The 21,663-nt window shown below is 40.0% G+C and overlaps 1 protein-coding gene across 8 annotated transcripts in view; it reads right to left on the minus strand.

Annotated features, from left to right (window-relative positions):
- Window positions 1-21,663, minus strand: part of Nek10 (NIMA related kinase 10) — a 190,356-nt gene that overhangs the window by 13,308 nt on the left and 155,385 nt on the right. For 4 of the 8 annotated variants that reach the window (XM_076868661.1, XM_076868640.1, XM_076868645.1 and 1 more), the window contains 3 exons: window positions 15,389-15,418; window positions 13,592-13,692; window positions 5,272-5,382 (listed from right to left, as the gene is read on the minus strand). In XM_076868661.1, the coding sequence (XP_076724776.1) occupies window positions 5,272-5,382; window positions 13,592-13,692; window positions 15,389-15,418 (242 nt within the window). The remainder of the gene's footprint in view (window positions 1-5,271; window positions 5,383-13,591; window positions 13,693-15,388; window positions 15,419-21,663) is intronic. The other 4 variants (XM_076868669.1, XM_076868651.1, XM_076868637.1 and 1 more) reach the window with 1 other exon arrangement.

Raw genomic sequence — 21,663 nt, forward strand, 5'->3', positions numbered from 1 at the left:
AAAAAGTATTTGGATACACTAGATGTTCCTAGTGGATAGACACTATGTTCTATGCAGCTCAGCTACTCAAAGCACACCCCTAGATGGGCACAGCACAATCTCCCCTCCTCACCAGACCTACTGAATCACAACCCAGGTTAATAACCCAGGTGACAGATATGCACAATAAGATATGAAAAATGTTGACCTTACCAGACTAACGATTTTCAACCTTGGCTGTTCAAAGAAATCACCTGAGATTTAAAAACAAACCAATACCTGGATCCAATTTCCGGAGTTCCATTTCCCTGGGGGATTAAGTGAGGGAAGGGATATGCGGCCTGTTATGTTTAAGAGCTCTAGGTAATTCTAGTAAGCAGCAAAATTGAGAACTCCTGGCCATGGCTCAATGCTTAAATCATTAGCTGCTTCCCACCTGGGTATAGATTGTTTTGTTTGTATTCATTCTTGGTCCAAATGATATTTGTAACTTATAACGCAATGGTTCTCAGCCCTCGCTACCTGCTAGAATCACATGGCTCCAGTGCCCATTGTGCTTTTGTACAAATTTTAAAAAGCCACCTTCTTACCCCAGAGGATGCAGCCCAGGAAACCCTTCATCCAAGTGCTTTTGCTAGAACAGAACCACTCCAGTTCTATGTGGCAGCTTTGCTAGGTGAGCTGTTTTCAAAACACTCATGCCCAGACATTGGTCTGGGAGGGATCTGGCAGCAACACTCAAACTAAATGCATGACTGTTTTTATTATTAAAAAAAAATTTCTAACATTTAACAAAACTAGAGAGGACAACACGATGAACTCCGTTAACCCACCAACCGGCTTAAACAGGGCCCATCTTGCCTCACTTATATCTCCTCCACATCCTGTCCTACCTACGAAAGTTCTACCTACAGAAACTGGAAAAGGAACCCTTTAAACACACTAGGCCACCCATAAAAACTCAACATGGCATTGGGGAAAATATGGATTTATTTTTAAAAATAATCAGAACACAGAAATGATTAATTCCATAATAAAACAAAATTTACAACCAATGTTTACATTTTCCTGATTAGCTCAAAAAAAAATACATGTTTTGAACTTTGCTTTTCAAGTTTTTTTTTTTAAGTTAGTAAGGAGTAAGTCCATATATTGCAAGTGGTTGATATTTTCCCTAAAATGTTTTAAACTTTATAGGCAATCCCTCTCTTCCTTTCTCTTCTCTCCCCTCCTTTTCTCTTCCTTTCTCTTTCTCCACTCCTCCTAACAATATATTTATTGAAAAAAATAGGTCAGTTTTTCTGCAGAATTTCCATGTATGGGTTTTACTCCAATTACTCTGATACTCCAATTATCTCACAATTATCCTCATGCTGTCAATTAATATGTTCTCTTTCTCTCCTGAATTTGCTGCAAGTGGTAAGCTTGATCAGAGCAGGGATTGGCAAATAATTTTCTTAAAACAGTTAGATAGTAAAGGTTTTGGGTTTAGAGGCCATATGGCCTCTGTCTCAGCTACACTATTCTGCCTAGAATGCAAAAGTAGCCATAGACAATACATAAGTGAATGCATAGGATTGTGTAAATAAAACTTCTTGCAAAACCAGGTGGCAACCACATTGATCTGAAGGCTCTAACTATACAAAGTCTGGTTGACTTTGTATTTAGAGGCTTGATCAGATGTAGAAGCAAGCTTTTAGCAAGAAGAAGACTTAGTGTTGTTCATTTCCATCAGGGGGCATAGCACGCCAGGTTGTCCCTCTTCTTGTGATGTTAGCAGCCATTGGAGGATCATATCTAGATCCACTCTTTCACCAGGGGCTGCATAACTATAATATTCTTTACTCCTTTGGCAGTTATTAGTAAGTCCTTCCATAATGAGAAACTTCCCCTCACCAACCATTTAGTTACCCCAAGATAGAGTTAATAAAGGACAGACAGAATACATTTGCAAACAATTTTAAAAACAATGAACTGAGTATTCTTGAGAAGTAACCAATGAGAGATTTTCTTCGGTATCATTATGAACACTTGGATTTAAACATTATTTAATGCTTTCAATTATCCATTTTGGTTCTTACTCTCATGGGTACTCCAATTATCCCCCAGATAGGCAGTGGGAGCCTTTGCAGGTTATGCCCTCAGCTGTCCTCCATGACACACCTGTCAAGATACTCCAACCTAGTCCTGTGTCCTTGCTGCTCCAAGCCCATCAGCTGTCTCCAAGGAACCGTGGATAGATAGAGGAACTCATTGCTGCTTGGTTAGTTCCTAAACCATTTTAGTTTATGTATTAGAAAACGTGCATCTTTTTTAAAGATTTGTCGTGAATTTATACTCCTTCATAGTGATACTGCCAGTGCTAATTTGAATTGACCTCTTGCTTTTGTTTCTTCTTTTTCCCATGATGAGAATCTCAGTTTAGTCACTCGGTTGCCTTATTGTCCCTGCAGTTCCAGGCAAGACCGAGCAGGCTGTACTGAAGATCACCTTAGGTGAGTTATAAATAAGGACCTTAATTTTCTAGAAAAGGGCTTGTCCATTTTCGACTTCTCTATATATCCTGCTGTGTCTTAGGATACTAATAAGTAGACACAATCAGCCCTAATTTTGCTCTCAACCTGGAGACATGAGGTCTTTAGTTTCAGGAAGAGAGAGAGAGAGAGAGAGAGAGAGAGAGAAAGGTGAGAATCAAGGGTATTTTATGTGCAGCACTGTTGTGGGGTGACTGGATCAGTCAAAGGCTAATTGGCCAATCCTTTAGGACTATACATGGAGTGAGAAATCTACTTCTGGAGAAAAATTATTGCAAGCAAAAGATTATACCAGAAAGGCAGGAAACAGCTCACAATTTTCTCACTTAGATTTAGATGAGGGCTGGAGATCTTTCAACATTTATATGGAAATATAGGAATATGTTACATCATTATATATTTATTTTAATCAAGAATTGAGTATACCGAGAGTATCTCATACAGAATACATAAATGATACATTCTATAATTGATAATTACACATCAAGGACCTGCTACATGCCAGGCACTACATAAAACCCTTCAAGATGGATCAGAAACACTGCCTGGGGGAAAAACAGAAGTGTAAGTCAGAAGAAAAAAATACATTAAACATAAGAGTAAAAAAGTGATCCAGTCATAGAGAAAGGGGAGAATAACCCTGAACAGGAAAAATTAAAGGAAGCCTTTATGGAGGAGCTGACTTCTCAGTTCAGTGGTGAAGAACAGGAAGGATTTCAACATCTGGGCAAGGTTTCCTTAACACACAGGAGTCAAGGCTGCCTCTGCAAGGGACAGGGCAAGAAGGCATACACCATAAAGCTCTAAGCATTATGGCTCCAGCCTGGGAACCTATAGAGCTTCTAATAAGTAGACACAACCTACTTATTAGTAGATTGTGACAGAGACCTGGCTGGAGCTGAGCATTCCTCTTTTCCAGCCCAAAGGTCCACACAGGGTGTCCCACAGACTACCATGAGCTTATAGAATCAGAGAAGGGGACCCCTGTGATCTTCACAGGAGAGTTGAATCTGCCTTTAAATGAAGTTGAAAATAAGGATATAACTATCCCCCCAGGACACTTATACCACCTGTTAATCTCCATTTTTTTACTTCCTAGACCAGAAGGGAGAGAAATTAAGTGCACTGGTAAGAGATGCTACCGTGGTGCGGAGGAGGAAAGCGCAGGTCTGCAGTGGGAGGGTGCAATTTAACAAAAAGAAACCTCCTTGCCTTCAGAGGAAGAGAGAAAGACAGCAAGGCAAGGATGCAGAACCAGAAGTCTGAGTAATAAAAAATGAAAGTGATGTGCTTTAAGGACACACACTGTTGGAAAATCACTGAGTAAGGAAGAGTCAGAGCCACCTTTGTGTATATCAGTTTGTAGTAGAAGCTTTCACCTTTAAAAACCAGGATTTCTGGTAAAATAAGTTTATGTACAAAATGGATTATTGGGAATATCACTTTAATAAGAATAGAGAAACCAAGCAACAGGTAATCTTTTTGTGGGAAATATGAGCTTCTGTCTTTTAAAAATATATTTACTAGTCTTCAGGATACAGAGTGTAAGTATCATTAAATAAACATGGGAGGTCTCTGTTTCTGTTTCCATCTCCTCTGGTTTCATTTCTTGGCCTTATTTGCCAACACAATGCATGAAAGAAATCTCGCTCTCTAATCTTTGATGAGACAGGGTTTGTGCTTTCTTTACCTACAACCCGAGTACCACCCACCCACCCAATCTCCTTTTAGTGTGTACAGGCACTAATGGTGCAGGCATGGAAGATGGAAGGCAGCGGAGCAAATGTTCGATTAGCCTTTCTCATTGAAGAGCCTATCATATTCCCTGAATAATTCCTAAGTCCATGTTTAAGACCAGATACATTATAGGAAAAAGAAAGTCAAAGGGAAAGTTCATTGGTGGTATGTCCATGCCAAGGTTAACAATGTTAAAAAAAAAAAAAAGAAAGAAAGAATAAATTTTAAATATAGAATTGAAAGGGGACCAAGCATCTTTACCTGAGTTTGCTGAATGACCTGTGTTTTGGGCCTTTCGGGGACAGGAAAACAGAGTTTATGGCTACTTCTAAGACAAAGGGATTTACTGCCACCAAGTTGTGCTAATGAGAGAATAAACAATTAAACAATCACTAATAGTTAATGTAGTGATTTAGTCACTAAATGAGAATGTATGAATAAAAATATTTTTTAGCATCTCAAGTTTAGGAGATTGCTGAAGATGGGGGAAAAAACTTTAGAAATAGTTCATGTAGCCCTCTTACAATTCATCAAAATCATGGTCTCAGAGGGTCAACTGCCTTTTTCAGAGAGCAGAGTTCAACTTGAGGGTCCCCTGAAGACTCCTTCTAATAAAATATTGGGGTAGAATATTCTAAAATATGTGAAATATACACACATTAAGTTAGATAGAAAATAACATTTATTTTCGGACTGGGGATATATAGCTCAATTCATAGAGTGTGTGCCTCAGATGCACAAGGCCCTGGGTTCAACCACAAATAAATAAATAATAACATTTATTCTTAGGAAAATACATAATAATGCTGAAAGAACTCTCTAGCAGCATCTGAAAATAATGGCTAAAGAAACAAAGGCTCTCACCTTTGGGAGAGGCTAAGACTTACACTTGATTTGGTATTTTAAGCAGTGATAAAAGCCTTTAATAGAGGATAGAGTTCAAAGCACAAAGTAAAGGAAGAATAAGATGTAACTGATGTGTTTTGTCAGCCAAAGAATTCCTATATATAGAATACCATACCTTTTTAATTTCAGATTTCAAATTACAAGGGTTACTCTGCTGGCTGAAGAGGGATTTCTTGAATCTCTCTATAACTCTTCTTTTCAAATTGTGGTGCAAAGCCGGAGGAAGCTGTATGAAATCAGAAAATAATCATTAAAACCAAATTCTCAACACTGCATTGCTGACCAAAGGCAGCATTTACAGGGGGCCGATGGAACAATGTGCAGCCAATGGGGCTAAATAATCGTTTAAATTTTATTCCAAATTAGTACGATGATTTTTTTTTTAATCTTATGATGCCAAAGTAGTAAAATAAATCGCTGCCTTTCAAAAGGTCTGCTTCCATTTATCTTATCATTGTTAGACTCATTGATATTACTTTTCATATAACAACTAAACCATTCACTAATTACACACATATTGAATTTTGTAAAGAACAGCCTGGACAAAGTAGGGTACATTTGATAATGTCTAGGTGGGTATAGCACAGGTATATAGAGCACACTCAGAACCATCCATGCTAAACACCCTGGCAATGGCCCTTGTCATAAAAGATCTGATACTTTAGACCAGAAAATGCATGTCTGCCACAGTTCACAGTCACCTGCCTGGGAGTGCCCCTGAAAATTCAGCTGGAGAGAGATCGGATATTAGGAACTGCTTGTATTCAGAAGACAGACAAAACAGATTAGTATATATTAGGGCCCGGCCAGGATGAGTGAGACTTAACACTTACGTAGAAAGTCATTGTGGAATCTTAGAAAATATGGTAACTAGATGAAAACAAGGAATTAAAAAAAAATGATTTGTAGTGCTTTGCAGGTTGGATTTACACAGGAAGTTAAAGATCCCAAGAAGCGCAGAGGGATGAAGTGGAGTCTGGAAGACGAATAACAGTAAAGAACCAGGTTCAGCATTATAAGCAGTCCCGGGGTTGACAAAGTGTTCCATTTTGTTTATTGGGAGATCTTGAAAGGGGAAGAAGAATAGATAAGAAAACAGATAGCTCAATGGGAAGAGACCCAGGATATAAGTAAAAGCTCAGATCAAATGAAAGAATGACACGGAGAGACAGTTAGGATTTTCTGGGCTTCCTTCCAGTTCCGGTTGGTGTCACTTGGCTATCTTTGGCCGATAAGATGGTGCGTATCACTCTAAGGATGAAGGGATGCTCCTCCTTTACACAACCAGGGCGCTCCCTCCATCTCTGTCCTCCCCTACTGCAGCCCAGAGTCCACCTCTTCTACATGGTATGGCCTCGACATGGGCAGCCTGAGTGAGAAATCACCCTCTATGGTGTCAAAGCAAGGAATTTGAGGGAGTACTGTTTGGTGGCATACAACTTACCCTATTCTGAATAACACAAAGAACATCTATTCACTCAAATTCATGTAAAAGGTAATAGAAGAGCAAAGCATAGGGTCTTTGGGGTTTGCGATGACTGATTTTGTAGCCAAAGAACAATTGTTCATAATCCCAAACCTGATACAATGCAGGACCCATTATAAAGTTTTATACTTACACAACACAGAAACACAGGGCAACTGAAAAGACTAGGGGGGTGAGGGAGGGGGAGGGGGAGGGAGAGGGAGAGAGAGAGAGAGAGAGAGAGAGAGAGAGAGAGACACTAGCAAGCACTCTACCACTGAGCTACAGCCCCAGAACCCCCAAAAATGCTTTTAAATGTACCTGTAATCCTTGTGCTTGAGCTAAAGTAGGCTTAACTAGGGGGGAAATGGATTATTCTGGAGATACTGAGCCCTTCTGAGTGCTTTGAAGGATTTAATCATCTGGCAGCACTAAGACTTCACTGATCTCTTTTGATGTCACTATTATAGCTATCTCTTCCCTTGATCCCAACTTGATTCCTCCCCATACCCACAGCAAATGGTCATAATTATTACGGTCCTTTCACATGAGATGGAAGGGGGAAATCATGTTAAGATAAAGGAGTGATATTTCTGAGCATTAATGAGCAAATAGTGGGAAGACAGACAATGGAAATGAGCATAAAAAATAGATGTGTGCAGGAAAGAATAGCAAAAGAAGAATGGATTTAATGTACAATAGAAGCAGACAATGAAGGGGAGAGGCACACACACACACCTTCCTGGCAAAGGTTTGGGTTGAGCAGGGAGGGGATGGGAAAAGTCCATGGAGAGACATGGGGTTTGGAGGATTCTCTATTGTTGCACACCAGAAGTTGCCACCTCATTGAATCAAACACCAGAGGGCAGTGTCGGCCCAGGACTATATGTCTGTGGCCCAGTGTGATTGCAGCACAGCTGTCCAAGGGAAAGGCAGCAAATACTGTCTGTACAACAAACTCTTGAAGGTGTGAAACACCTGGTGGGCTCAAGGTTCCTTCAAAGGAACTTCAGCCCAGTACTTTGGCAGCTATCAGTATCGAATTAATTCAGATACTCTGAAAAATCTTGCTGTTTATTTAACTTGATAAGCCTCTATTTAACTTAGAACTAATTGCATTTACTGCTCTAGATGACCTGCATAAATTGTATAAAACTCATTCAAATGAGCTAAAGTTCAGTCAACTTAAAGATTCAGACACTGGGAAGTATTAGAAAGCTATTGTATCTTATTGGAATAATGATCCCCATAGACAGCATCTCATTGTTAAAGTTTTTATGGAAGAATTTTAAATTTTAGAGTGATGACTCATGCTTAGCTGAACTGCAGATGATGTGAGTATAATGATATATCATGCACAAGAACTATCATACCAATAATAGAAAATCAATACCTATGATTCATATGTGCTAGGCACCATGATCACTCTTTTATGGGCATGATCATACTTTTTACCCACAACAAACTTATTTTACAGGCGAGGAAATCAGAACTTAAAGACATTATATAACATGCAATACACTTTCTGAAGTACTAAGTCTTCTAGAAACAATCGCTACCCTAAAGCAAATACCAACATACTAGTCACTGCAGGACAGCACTTTATAGTTTATTCATATTTTCATATACTTTATTTCCTTCAAGGCTCATGGTAATCCCAGAAGATCTCCCATTTTATGAGCAAAGAAACTAATTCTAGAAAAGGTAATGACTTTCTCAAAAGCCAATGATTTGACAGCTTATATTTTGTTTGCTTTACTACACCTTACAAAGTAACAAAAGAAAAATTATGAAATCTGACCTGTACATTTTCTTGTAGGTTTTCTCAAACTTTGTGTAATATATACATTCTTTCTAAAGAACCAAATTCTCTGTCCAAGAATACATCAACAAACCACTAACAGTCCATAGGGCTCCATCTGATAAATAGTTACCTAAATCAGTATCTGATTCTATTTCTGAAAAAGGCATTTTGACATGTTATTGCTTAAGAGGAAATTTTCCTAAATGCTAGATGAGATATTCAAAGACGATCATCCAAACTCACACACAAAAATGTAACACTTCTCTTAGAATTTACAGACCCTGAAAACATGTGTTGATTTGAGTAACACAGATTTACCCTAAATATCCTGTTCTGGTTAATCTCTGTCACCTTGCCATTAGTAAGCAGGTGATCCAGGTGAGTGAGTACGAATGGTTAAATTTTATCCATCATTATTGCTACAAAACACTGCATGTTGTGGGGGCTGGGGTTGTGGCTCAGTGGTAGAGCACTCGCCTAGCATGTGTGAGGCACTTGGCTGGATTTTCAGCATCACATTAAAATAAAATAAAATAAAGGTATTGTGTCTATCTACAACTAAAAAAAAAAAATCTTAATTAAAAAAAAAAAAAACTGTATGCTTCCCTGATGACAGCCAGTAAGATCATTTTCATTTGAGGACAACACATTGCTATGCATTTTTTTTTTTCCTGTTAGTAATGATTGTGGCTGTTAAGATGAGCAGTCATGAAGATCTACAACCAGAACTGTCTGCCTGGTCTATTGGAGATAGATGTTTAGTTTTTAAAAGTTGATAAATGCTGATTTTTCAACACATTTATTTAAGAAGACAATCAAAAACGCAGAATAGACTTAAACTCCAGCCTTAATTTGGCTGTGCAGCTCTTACCTAAGCAATAATACATAAAAACTCATATTAAAAGGTCACCTGTGTACTTGTAAGTCACCTTATAGGCCAAGGATCGATTTTGGTTTCTGGCAATGAAAACGAACCCACAGATTTCATCCTTAGCTTCCTGGTCTTAAGATTACCATTTTAGTTTTGACGGAAACAGATGTCAAATCACTGAAGGCAGAGTAAGGATTTTAACATCCTGCCTTGTAAAATAGTTGCTTTTAAGTGATTTTCACAGGTCTGTCTCCATGGCAACTGGACAGGAAAGGCCACCACCAGCCAAAGGCAAGAAGTTTGCCCTGCAAGTTCATCTTTTGGTTTTCAGGAAGTATGTGGCCCACAGGTCAGGGCAGCCACCAAGCTTAAGTACATAAACATGAGAGAAAGAAGGGTTTGTTTGGTTGGTTGATTCGATTCTCAATTCAGCTTTGCTTTCTCCAAGTTTCCTTTGCAATTAGCAGAAAGAGAAAACTGACTTGGTCTCTCTCTAACTTACATCACATACCCTAGTATAATGATTAGGCCTGTATTTTTTTTTCCTTTGGGTTAAAAGCATTGACTTTGTTTAGCACTGTAGGTTAAAGTTCCCCAGAGGGGAATCATTGCTTACTATGTGCAATGTCATGAACTTTCCAGCATTCTGAAAACACATTTGAAAAACCATGATAGTTATATCTTCACTTGGAGTAAGGAAAGCCATTCTGCCAAAAAAAAAAAAAAAAAAATGCGAACTCATTTGTCACACTGGCAGTTTAAAAGCATAATAATCATATATTTACAATAGTTTTATTCTTGCTTTAAAATACTTTGAAATTCAATAAAGAAATGGAATATACCCGTTAAAAACTTTTTTTCCTTTTTTACATCAAAATTACTGAGACAGGCATATGGAAGCTGTACTTAAATTTCAAAGGATATTTCTCTCAATTTAATAGTTACTAGTTGAGGTAACTGAAAAGTTATTTAAACTATTTCTATATAGGTGGGGCCTAGTGGGAGGTCTTTAGGTCATTGAGGACCTGCACTTGAAGGAGACAGTTAGACCCCAGCACCTTCCTTTTCCTCCCTTTTACTCTTCAGACACAAGGTGAGAGGATTTGCACCACCATGTTCTTTTACCATGATATACTGCCTTGATATAGGCCTGTCACGGGCCAACTGATCATGGACTGGATTCTCAAAAATGGTGAGCCACAATAAACCCCTAAAACTTTTCTCTTTATAAGTTGATTGTCTTGGGTATTTATGACAGTGAGGGAAAGCTGACTAACACAATTGTGTGGTTTCTGACTGGACCCTCACTGATACCAGATAGAGGTTCCAGGAATGTCCAAGGAGCTTGACCCTCAAAGACAGGATTTGGGAGTGGTATCATTGTGTCCTTGGATCAGTGCTGAATTTGGTTGGTTGGTTTGTCACCGACAGGACAATATCCAATAGGATCCAGTAACTTATTTCATTTAGTGGCACCACAACTGATCAGCTCATCACCTCGATGCAGTGCTGACTAAAGTCCAAATGGCCACCGCACTTGACTGTCAGGCAACAAGAAAGACCACAAGGACTGTGATATGGAATGGACTTTTTTTGAGTGCACTGGAGCACTGATAAAGTAACAAGTGTGGATCTTTTAACTGTCTGTTCAAGTCATGATCTGAGACCCAGGAAGATTCCAGCAGCTCCAAAATAACCTGTTATTTTGTGCTGTCAAAGCAATGATATGGCTGATAATCAAATGCTGAATTTAATTGGAAAGGCTGATAAATTACAATGTCAGTTGAATTCACACTTCATCAAGTTTTTCATGTGAATGTTAGAAAAAAAGAAAAGGATACTAAAAATTAGAATAGGGATTTCTCGCTGAGCCCAGATCATGCTGACAGTCTTAAAACCCAAGTCACTCTGGGCCTTCATTGTTAATGCAAGAAGCTTGTTGCTCTGTGTCTAAGAAAACAAGCCTCCCTTTGCTTGAAAACTGGATGATAAAATCAATGAGAACAGATGTCTTTAAAAGAAATACTCATTCTTCATAAGATCCACAACAATGAGGACCAAATCCATAGCCAGAGATGTATCTCACTATGATCTAGGGGAATTAGTATCCACCACCACTCTGGAGGAAATAACCTATCCTCAAAAAGAATTGCGAGATTTTGCGACTATATATTAGCAACCAGCCAGAGAACATGTGCAGAAGTGGATTCTAAGGATGTTAGGCAAGGAAGGATAAAACATAGCACAAGACCAGACTGAATTCATCAATGTGGGTGCACACAGTATAGATTTAATGTGTCAGTTCAGCAGATGGAGGCGTAGCTTAACTATTTGGTGGACTGAAACTGATTTTCAATGTTGGCCTGTGTTTTGTGATGGTAAAGTGCCAGAACTTCTCTGGCACGTGGAGGAGGGAATCCAAAGGCTCAGAGAAACAGGAACATTGCAGTGGATTTACTAGATGTGATCTGCATGTCCACTCCCCCACCGCTTTCAGCCAGAACACCCAAAAGGCTCTTCTTTCAGTAAGGCACTGAGAAATACTCGGAGAGGGGAGCATCTTGGAAGGCTCCAGGGTTGCTCTCCTTTGTAAGCCAGCTATGACACTGAAAGACACAATATTCCAATGGGCAGATAGAGGCCATTTGAAAGCATGTGACAAGTGGTGAGCGTTCATGCAAGGGGTAGCGGCAACATGCTGTTAGTTAGAGAGCCTTTCCCTGCAGAGATCTTTGGTGGTAATTAATTAACTAGGGTGTGTCTGGAAAGAAAATCAGTAGTCAGCCCACTAGGACATTTCTGGGCCCAAGAAACAGAAGAGAAGCTCCAGATCTGGCAGACAAGAGCCTGACCGGACTTGACAATGCCACTGTCACAGTTTCCAATATAGTTTCCAGACCTAAGTCAACTCAAGGGCCCAGAGCCCCTTGGATCATACGGAAGCTGGGATGCCATCAGGAGGCGGGTCCTGAAACACACTATAACATTTCCTCCAAGACTTCCCACAGAGAGTTGCAGCCATTTACTGAAGTGATTGTACACTGGGGAAAAGGAGGCACAGGTTTTCTGGGAATACTAGACACTGGTTAAAAACCAATGCAAATTCCTAGAGTCTTAAAATGCCACTATGTTGCACCAATCAAAAAGTATTTTGTTTTGTTTTGTCTTTGTCTTTTTGCAGGAAGGGTATTCGGTGATAAATGAAATATCAGCCCAAGTTTGCACTTATAATGATCCCAGCTAGTCCACTGATCTTTAGATATTTCTCTGCAGGATTTGAATGAAAAATTGGAATTGCCAAAGTTGGCTACTGACAGCAACCCAAGGCAGAATTTTTGAATCTTATTTATTTATTTATTTATTTATTTATTTGGTACTGGGGATTGAACCCAGGGGTGCTTTACCACCAAGTTACATCCCCAGTTCTTTTTTATTTTTTTGAGGCTGGTCTTGAACTTGTGATCCTCCTGCCTCAGTCTCCTGAGTCATGGGTGGGTGCACACTGGATTACAGGTATGCACCCTGCTTGGATCTTTGAATCTTACAGTAAGGAAATGTTTATGCTTTGGTCACTGATAGATCCAAATACCTGGAATTGTGTTTGGCTCATGGTAGGCAATTAGTCATCACATGTCCAGCGAGCAAATATATCAATAAACTACATATAACATACAGTCATAAACTTCAATATAATACTGACTTTCTTGTCCAAATGGTTACAGTTCTTAATGAATATTTTCAGTTGTTTTCACTAGACAGGTTTCTGTCCATCATTAATAGATACTTTTCAACACTGATTCTTTTTCCTCAGTGCCTAAGTCTCTGATATTTCCAAATAGAAAATCTTAATAATCCTGGATTTTGTGTGGTTTTTGGCTTTCATATTTCTGAGCCTTCCTGGTGTCAACCGAGCATCCTCAAGATTAAGAATGGTGGTGGGAGCACTATTTCCTATGGTAAAGCTGTTTATGGGAAAAGAAGCCCAGCTCTATTCCCATCACCCCACCCCCTCACCCCCACCCCCACTGCCCCAACTCACACAAGGAAGGGCCATTTGTGTGGAAGTCTGCTTCTGGCTGAGCAGGAAGAAGTCATAGGGAAACCCTGACCTACTTGCTTTTTTACCCTGTTGCCCTCCCAGCTTGGCTGCCAAGAAGTCTCCCTACACGTGTGTCCTGGGAGAAGATAAAAACAAGTGTTCGCTCAGCTGGAAGTCCTACAAGGTAGTTCTTCAGCGGTATTAGCACCAAATTTGTGTTTTAGATGGAAAGGAAATAGAAGTCTGGAACACTGACCTGTGTGATATAGATGACTTTGTGCAGCTGGATTAGTATTTGCTGGATAGGATCACTGATCTGCCGCACCTTCCTCTGGGACACAGCAATTCCTGCAGATGCTGTGGGTGAAAAATTCCGCAGTTAGTCAAGTTCTCTTTCAAAGATGATATTAGTAAAAAATGGGAAAATTTTCTGAAAAAAAAAATTTAAAGGAAAGACCTCACCTTATAAATGAGACAATATGAAGAAACCCTGTAATATTTTATGATTTGGAATAAACAATTCCTTCCCTTTACTTCTCAAGCTTCTAAGTAAAATAATGATTGTACCTGTCATTTGCAAGACCAGTTGTCTACTGGATATTTCTCCTGCAATTTCAGCAAGGAGGAAGTGGTGCCTTGAATATTGTGGCCACTGAAAAGCCCAGCTTCAGATATACTTAAGTGGTTATAATGATTTTAAATTTTAAATTCATTATATGCTCCATAAAATATTTTAAAACCAATTTTGTCCCAACTAATAAACACAAACACCAAATAGGCAATGTTACAGAGAAACAAAACTTCTCATAGCTAGAATTAAGTAGTTTTTAAATCCTTGGTTATTATAAATTATAATTTTCACCTGAATTTCATCCTAGGCCTAAGCTGGGCACATTTATGATTTTTCCTGACTTTTCCTTATAAAGCTCTATCAGCCACTCATACACAACTTGATACCTGTTAGTCTGATATCAAACTATTTAAAGGGATGACCTTGATCCCTATGATGGCCACCAGACCAACTTGGCCTCCTCTTACCTCTAACTTCCCATGGGAGGACAGGGAAAAGGGACTTCAGATATGTGCCTTATGATATCCTTTCTCTCACTGCCCTTAGCTTTCAGCATGCTTTCTGTAACCATTAATAATTCCCTCTTTAAAAAAAAAAAAAAAAAAAAAAAACTTCTCTTCTTTCCATACAACATCAAACCTATATGAAATTAAAGTTGAATATAATCACTGTTTTATCAATCACCAAGATTTTTTTCAAAATGATTCTTATACAAGTGCTTTCTGAGAAAGCTTGCATATTTGCCATAAATCCTTTGTTTTCAAAACATTTAAAGAGAAAATGTAGCATAGTTGTTTAAGAGTTAACATGTGTTATTATAAGCACATTAAAATTTATATTTAAGACACATAAAAGAATAAAATATAAACATCCTCTTTACTGGGTATCTTCACCGACTTAGTTGAAATATTAGCACAAGAAATAATCAGGTTCTATGTCATCTGCAGTCAACATCTTGCTTAAATGTTTGGAAGTTAAAGGATTTATCTCCCCTGCATACTGTGTCTAACTCTTTTTAAGCATTAATTATTTGATCATTAAAATGAGGTTTAATAAGTTACCCTTAGGGTAAATAGATGAAGGTAAATCAGAAAGCACTAATGTAACTGTAAAATAGAAAATGGGAATTGTCTGCTCCAGCTTGTAGAGATGGCCAAGTGTATACCTGCCACATTTTCTACAGTGATAGTCCTTGCAGGAACAATGCTCAGAATGCAACCCTTTCTTTGTCCAGATCCACAGCAAAAAATGGAGACCAGGTGATGTGGCCCAGCTGATGCTACTACAGAAACATCAACTCTGCATTTTCTGATATGTGGGGGGGGGGGGCCCTTGGGTTTTTAGCATTTCGCAATGATTACTCTGTATTTTTATTGGTAGACATGACAGCCATAGGTAACAAGTTAAAATCTCACAGCATTGGCAGAGCTCCTAGGCTTGTGATGACATTTGGGGTGGGATATCACACAGGTTTGACTCTACCTTGCCACAAGCATGTGCTCATCTGTGGCCCTAAATACAAAAACAGAGAGAGTTAGCTAGGTTGCCTACTTTGGGAACTGATCAATTATGCAAATTAATTTGAAAATTATTTCCCTTAAGACCTCTTAACCACTACCCTCTTAATCCCAGTAAATTCTTGACATTCAAAAATAGTTTTGATGGCTTACTCAAAAAAACTAAATTTCAGATGTTTAATTATGTTTGTTCCTTATAAAACAGCAAATGATCAAAATATAAGTTTTAACAGATGATGCTCAGGCTCCCTAGAAACCACCCCACACTCCCACACCTACCCAGATAATCCCTAATATCAACTTGGTGTATTGCCTTTTGGTCTTTTTCTATCTGTGTGTGTGTGTGTGTGTGTGTGTGTGTGTGTCCAGAACAGTATTTTCCAAACTATGGTTGAGTTCTGAAATCAATTTAATGTGTTGTGACCACCATTTTGAAAAATGGAATGAGGCGAATTAGAACAGGATAGAACAATTTCAGAGTGCATCTCATGTAGTAAGGGTCCACTCCATCAAGACATGACGGGTGTATCTTATTGAGGGTTATTTTCAAAAGAGGTTGAAAGCCACTACTATAGAAAGTCTCTGGTATTATTTCCTCCTTTTCTATCCTTCTGTCCTTCTTCCTTCTTTAGTCCCTCCCTCCCTCCCTCTCTTCTTCCCTCCTTTGCCTTTTAAATGAATGGTGACACATCACATCTTATAGACTATTTCACAACTCGTTTTCTCAGCCTCTCATGGAGATTCTTTTCTTCCCCAACACACTCAATTCTAGCTCATTCCATATAACTGCTGATAGTTTCACATGTTCTGGATGCACCATGGTTTACTTGGCCACTCCTGCCTTGCTGGGCACTGAGTTGCATTTCGATTCTCATGATTTTTAAGTGATGCTGCACTGTGTATTCATATGCATGCCTCACTGTGTGTTAAATACAAGAGCTTTTTCAAAGCTGACATGGAGAAATTAAATAGCTGGACCCTGGAATATACACATTTCTTACAGTGACAAATGATTTGAGGGGCAAGGATTGAATCCAGGCCCTCACACATGCTAGGTGAGCTTTTTGCCAACTGAACCACATCTTCAGCCCCCTGTAATAAATGCATTTTAAATGACTAAGTCACCTTATACTCTGACAGAAGAGAATCTATTTTCCTATACCTTAATCAACGCTACATATTATCAAACTTTTCAATTGTGCCAATCTGATTTTTTTCATGTTGTATTTTTTGAATGTAAGTGAAGTTACTGTACTTTGCTATATTTTATGCTTTTTTCTTGAGGATTTGTAAATATTCTTTACATATTCTGAATACTGATCCTTTTATTGTTCTTTGCATTTAAAAGCATTTTCACCTAATCTGTTACTTCTTTTGAATTTAAAGGGTCTTTCCCACCCTGCCACCTGAACTAAAATTAATGTTTAGTCTCAGGTATTGCCAAATTTCTCAGGTACATGCTGTCACTGCAAGCTGGGGTCCCATCATCTGCTTAGAGCCATGAGGGATTCTTGCAGGATTACTAAACTGGGGTATGAGTTAGGACTGGGGAGACAAAGGAAACTTCAGACTGGGAATGATGTGTAAGAAGTCTACCTGAATATTTGCAAAATCTTGATTTCCCTGGACAAGTGTAGCTGATTCTGGATTTTCATCTGATCGAATTCTCACATTTTTAGTATTCTCCTTCCTCCAAATGAAGATTAATTTATCCCTTAATAATTTCAGGAAAACAAAACACTTTTTGAAAATCCAAATAAATATACTCCCTTATCTTTATTCTTCATCTACTGATGAACAACCACCAAGTTCACGGCAAATATTAGCCTTATCATTGAATCTAGTTTTAAAGCATTTTCTCTCAATCTTTCAAATTAGCTCATTAATAATAATACACTTCCTAACTATTCACAAAAAAGCAGATTATATTTACATGAACAATTTTATCCCCCCCCCCAAATTTTTTACTAAAATAATTTTCCCTTACAAAGAAATCAATGAGTGCTCAAAGCTCTGGGTTCAATCCCCAACACAAAAAAGAAGGGAGTCAGGGAGGGGGAGTAAAAGAAAAAAAAATGATATCAATGAGGTTGATTGTAGCAATGTCAGTCAGATATAACACGCCCAAGATTCATATCTATATGGTACTTCTTACTGTGGCATTTATACCATATTTGGTCTCCTTAAAATTAATACTGTAGGAAAAAAATTGTTTTTAACAAAATTAAAGTCTAGACTATTAGAACACTTTGTATTCTTTCATAGTTTTTACTAAAAAAAATTAACTAGTGTTTTAAAACAGAGAAGTACAAAATTCTTCATAAGAGGCAATTTACTTTCAAGAATCAAAAATAATCCTACTTGCTTCCTTACTCTGAGGCAAGGATGGAATCAAACCGCTCTTTTCCCCTCTGGGGTGTTAGTTAAGAGCATCTGGGGGGAAGAAGGGTGCTTTCTTGGCACAGATGGGGCAAGACAGTGGGAAGCCCTTCACACACTGATTCTCTCACACACCATCACACTGACGGGCGACTGTTTTGCCCCCATTTTACAGATCAGCAAATTGAGTAGTGTAGTCTGAATCCTTCTTATTCCCCCAAACTCGGATGTTGGAATCCTGAACCTCGAGTTGACAGTATTAGGAAGCAAGGGATGATGACAAGGTCATGGGAGCAGAGCCCTCTTAAATGGGATCAGTGTCCTTAGAAAAGAGGCCCAAGGGAGCTCTGCTACTCTTGCCACCACGTGAAGGCACAGCTAGAAAGGGCCTAGTGTGAGCCAGGAAGCAGGTTCTCACCGGACACAGAATTTGCCAGCACCCTGATCTTGGACCTCTAGTCTGCAGAACTATGAAAAATACATTTCTGTTGTTTACTTGCTGCTCAGTGGATGGGATTTTCTAGTAGCCTAAACTAAGACACTGAGCCTTAGTGGAATGAGCAAATTGCCCAACAAAGATCACGGTGCAAGTGAATGCTGAGACATGAAAGGGGGCGGGCCCTGCACGCTACTGCACGACTCAGTCTAGACGGGTGTGAAGGGGCCCCCAGTTCTCCCGAACCCTCTCTAGGAGGCCATGTCACCCCAGGCAACCCTTCCAGTTACCACAAAAATAAAATAATACGGAGACTCCTTTCTAGCCCGAAGTACTATTTTTCTTATTATGAGGGCTGTCACTCTGAACACAATGTTCTACCCATACCTTCAAGATTTCAATGTAAATATTTTTTTAAAGCACACGTGTGTAAGGAGTTGGAAGTGATAGGTCTTTGTATCTTGCACAGAATCCTGTGTTTTGATTTATTATCTCAGAGTCCACCAAAATATTCAAGAAAGTTGCCGGTCTCTTGTGCTTTATACTTGATTTATGCAATATAGCCACTCTATTGAAACTGTAATTCATAACCTGACTTATAACCCTGAGTCTGTTAGTACAAATTGCATGCACACACACGTGTGGGTATGCGCATACACACATACACACAGACGGCACCGCATTCCCCCACCTGACCAAGACATTGGATCAACCTATGATTTTTCTGAATTCTGTCTGCTAAGAATCAGGAAGTTTTGGACAGGTGGAGAGATGAAAGGTAGAAGAGGAGAAGAAGTGGTGAAAATATTCTTTTCTCAATGACTGAGGCCAACACACACATAAGCTAATCCAGTCTGGACCAACGGTCCTGATGAAAGAGGGTACTGATTCACTCTCACCCTCTGTCCTCATTCACAAGGGTTTCGTGGGAGATCCACCCAGTGACAAAAGGCACAAAGGTTCCACCGGAGAAGACCAGGAGGAATCAGTGGAATCAGTAGGTCTTTGATTGGTACATGACTTCGGTGTGAGGAAGGGTATATTTGAGTGGTGGCTTCTGAATACAAGGGAAAGTTCTAGCAAATAACAGTCAGTCAAATTCATCAAGGGTGGCACCTGGAGAGCAGCGGGGTGAGGTGCTGTATGTGCAGTGTCATGAAAAGTCACGGCATGTGCCGAGCTGGAAGCCACCAGACACCATGCAGGAGGGTGAGGAGTCGCCAGGTGCCTATATTTCAGGAAAGATCCTCTCAGGAGGAGAGGCCTAAAGCCATGCTAAGGGCCTGGATTGAACATTCTCTCTCCTCTGGGTACCAGCAGCATGGTTTCAAAGGACTCCCAAATTCTTTGGCCTTGATGTCTTCATCTGAAATGGGCACATGGTGAAAAGTGGAACGGGGCTAGGCTTGTCTATGCATTGGTGAAGATCTACAATGTGGTCACCATCTGTGGAAATCAGGAGCCCCAGAGGCTGCTGAAGCATGGGCCTCTGTGGTTAAGAGAGGGACATCTGCTATGGTTTCAATCTGGTTTGTTCCCCCAGATTTATGCAGGAGTTCAATCACTGAAGGCATGTAATACTGTTGAGAGGGTACAGATATAATCCGCTTATGGTGTTCAGAGTTGGGCCTCCGGGAAGTTACTAAGTTTAGATAAGGTCATGAGGGTGGACTCCTCCATGATTGAATACTGGAAACTGTACTAGAACGAGGAGAGAGACCAATGATACAGACACAGACAGCCATGCTCCCTGTCTCCTGCTTGTGACTCCATGTGCTGCCTAGTGACTGACGAAAAGAAGGATACCACCAGAACTGAACCAGTACCAGCACCTTGCTCTTGAACCTCCAAATCTATGAGCTAAATAAGCCTCTTTTCTTTATAAACTTAGTCTGCCTCAGGTAATTCATTATAGTCATGAAGAGTTAACTAATACAACATCTCATTAAAAAAAAAAAAAAAAGAAAGGTGACAGAGAAGATGCTGATTAGGAGGCTTGGGCATGGGATAATTCCTGGTGCAGACCAACAGACAGTTGTACAATCTATTGGCAGGAACTGTTAGAAAGGGACTTGACAGTCTGGGCCTTGTTCCTCTGCTACCCTTAGCCCTGGTGCAATTTCCCACAGGATGGCAGAAAGCTGTGTCAAAATATCAGCTCCCCTTTTGCCCCCTGGGTGATCAGGCAACAAACTCCTTTCATTTGAAACTTCAGAAACAAGAGGTTTAAAGGCCACGGAAGCAAGACTGCTTTGAAGTCCTTCCCTCTTAAATTCTAGCTGAGTCTTTTCTGTAATGCATCTTTCATCCTGTTCTGACTTAACAATTTTGTATGTTTGAGGGGAAGGGTCCCCCAGTTCAAAAACTTCCATCTCTTCAGTTATTCTTCCATAATATAAAATACCACCTCAGGGGTTTTAAAGCTGAAATTCCTGGAGATGGCCACATAGAACAGGGCGAGCGCTGTTTGCACAATGCACGTAGCTGCATTTACCTCTCACACTTGATCCCACCAACATCCCCAGTCCAGCAGCAGAGCATGAGGCCAGAATTTGCCCAAGATGGCATGAAAGGGAGGAGCCAGGGAACTGAGAGTGAGTTCCTGGGCTTTAAAAAACAATAGACCAGGGGCTGAGGCTGTGGCTCAGCAGTAGCACGCTTGTCTGGAGTGTATGAGGCACTGGGTTCGATCCTCAGCATCACATATAAATAAATAAATAAAGGTCCATTGACAACTAGAGAAAATTTTTTAAAAAAGCAATAGTCTAAACAAAAAAGGCAGAAAGATTCAAAAGAACTGTCGCTGAACAAACTCTTCTTCCTGCCCCCTCAAGGTGCAATAAAGCTTCTCTAAGGAGGGATTTGAGGAGACAAGAAGAGTAAGGCTCAGGAGGCACCCACGTTCCAACTTGCTCTGGGCAAAGTCTGGTGTTGGGGCAGGAAGGAGGAGAACAGTTGGACGACAGAACTCAGACTTTGGGGATCCAAGCGTGCAAGGTGTGTGCTCCTTCCCACTATGGTATGGGGGAGCAGGTGGGAAGCAGTAGAGAGAGCTTCATGGGACATCCGAGCAGAGAAATTCTGAGTCGCCAAGTCTCCATGCCCGGGTGATGGGGAAGAGCAGACGGGCCCTCCCCATGTCCCTGAGAAGATGGGAAGTCGGAGCAGGCCAGCTTGCCCTGTAGAGATCTTGCTTTCTTGTCAAGGGGACACAGCCATGGGTGGAAACACAGACAGAATCTAGAAGTAAGGCAGCCAGCGTAGTGCCACTTCTAAGGCCCCAATGTGGAAGGATACCCACACTCACTCAGATCAGTGTCGGCACAGCCATCTCAAAGCCCTAGTACTAAAATGCTTACAAAGCCCTGGGAACAAAACAATTCCACCCTTGGAAAGAGAGAAGAGCGATTGTCAATTTGCCGAAT

The sequence above is a fragment of the Callospermophilus lateralis genome, chromosome 1, assembly GCF_048772815.1.
Source record: "Callospermophilus lateralis isolate mCalLat2 chromosome 1, mCalLat2.hap1, whole genome shotgun sequence".
Classification (NCBI taxonomy): domain Eukaryota; kingdom Metazoa; phylum Chordata; class Mammalia; order Rodentia; family Sciuridae; genus Callospermophilus; species Callospermophilus lateralis.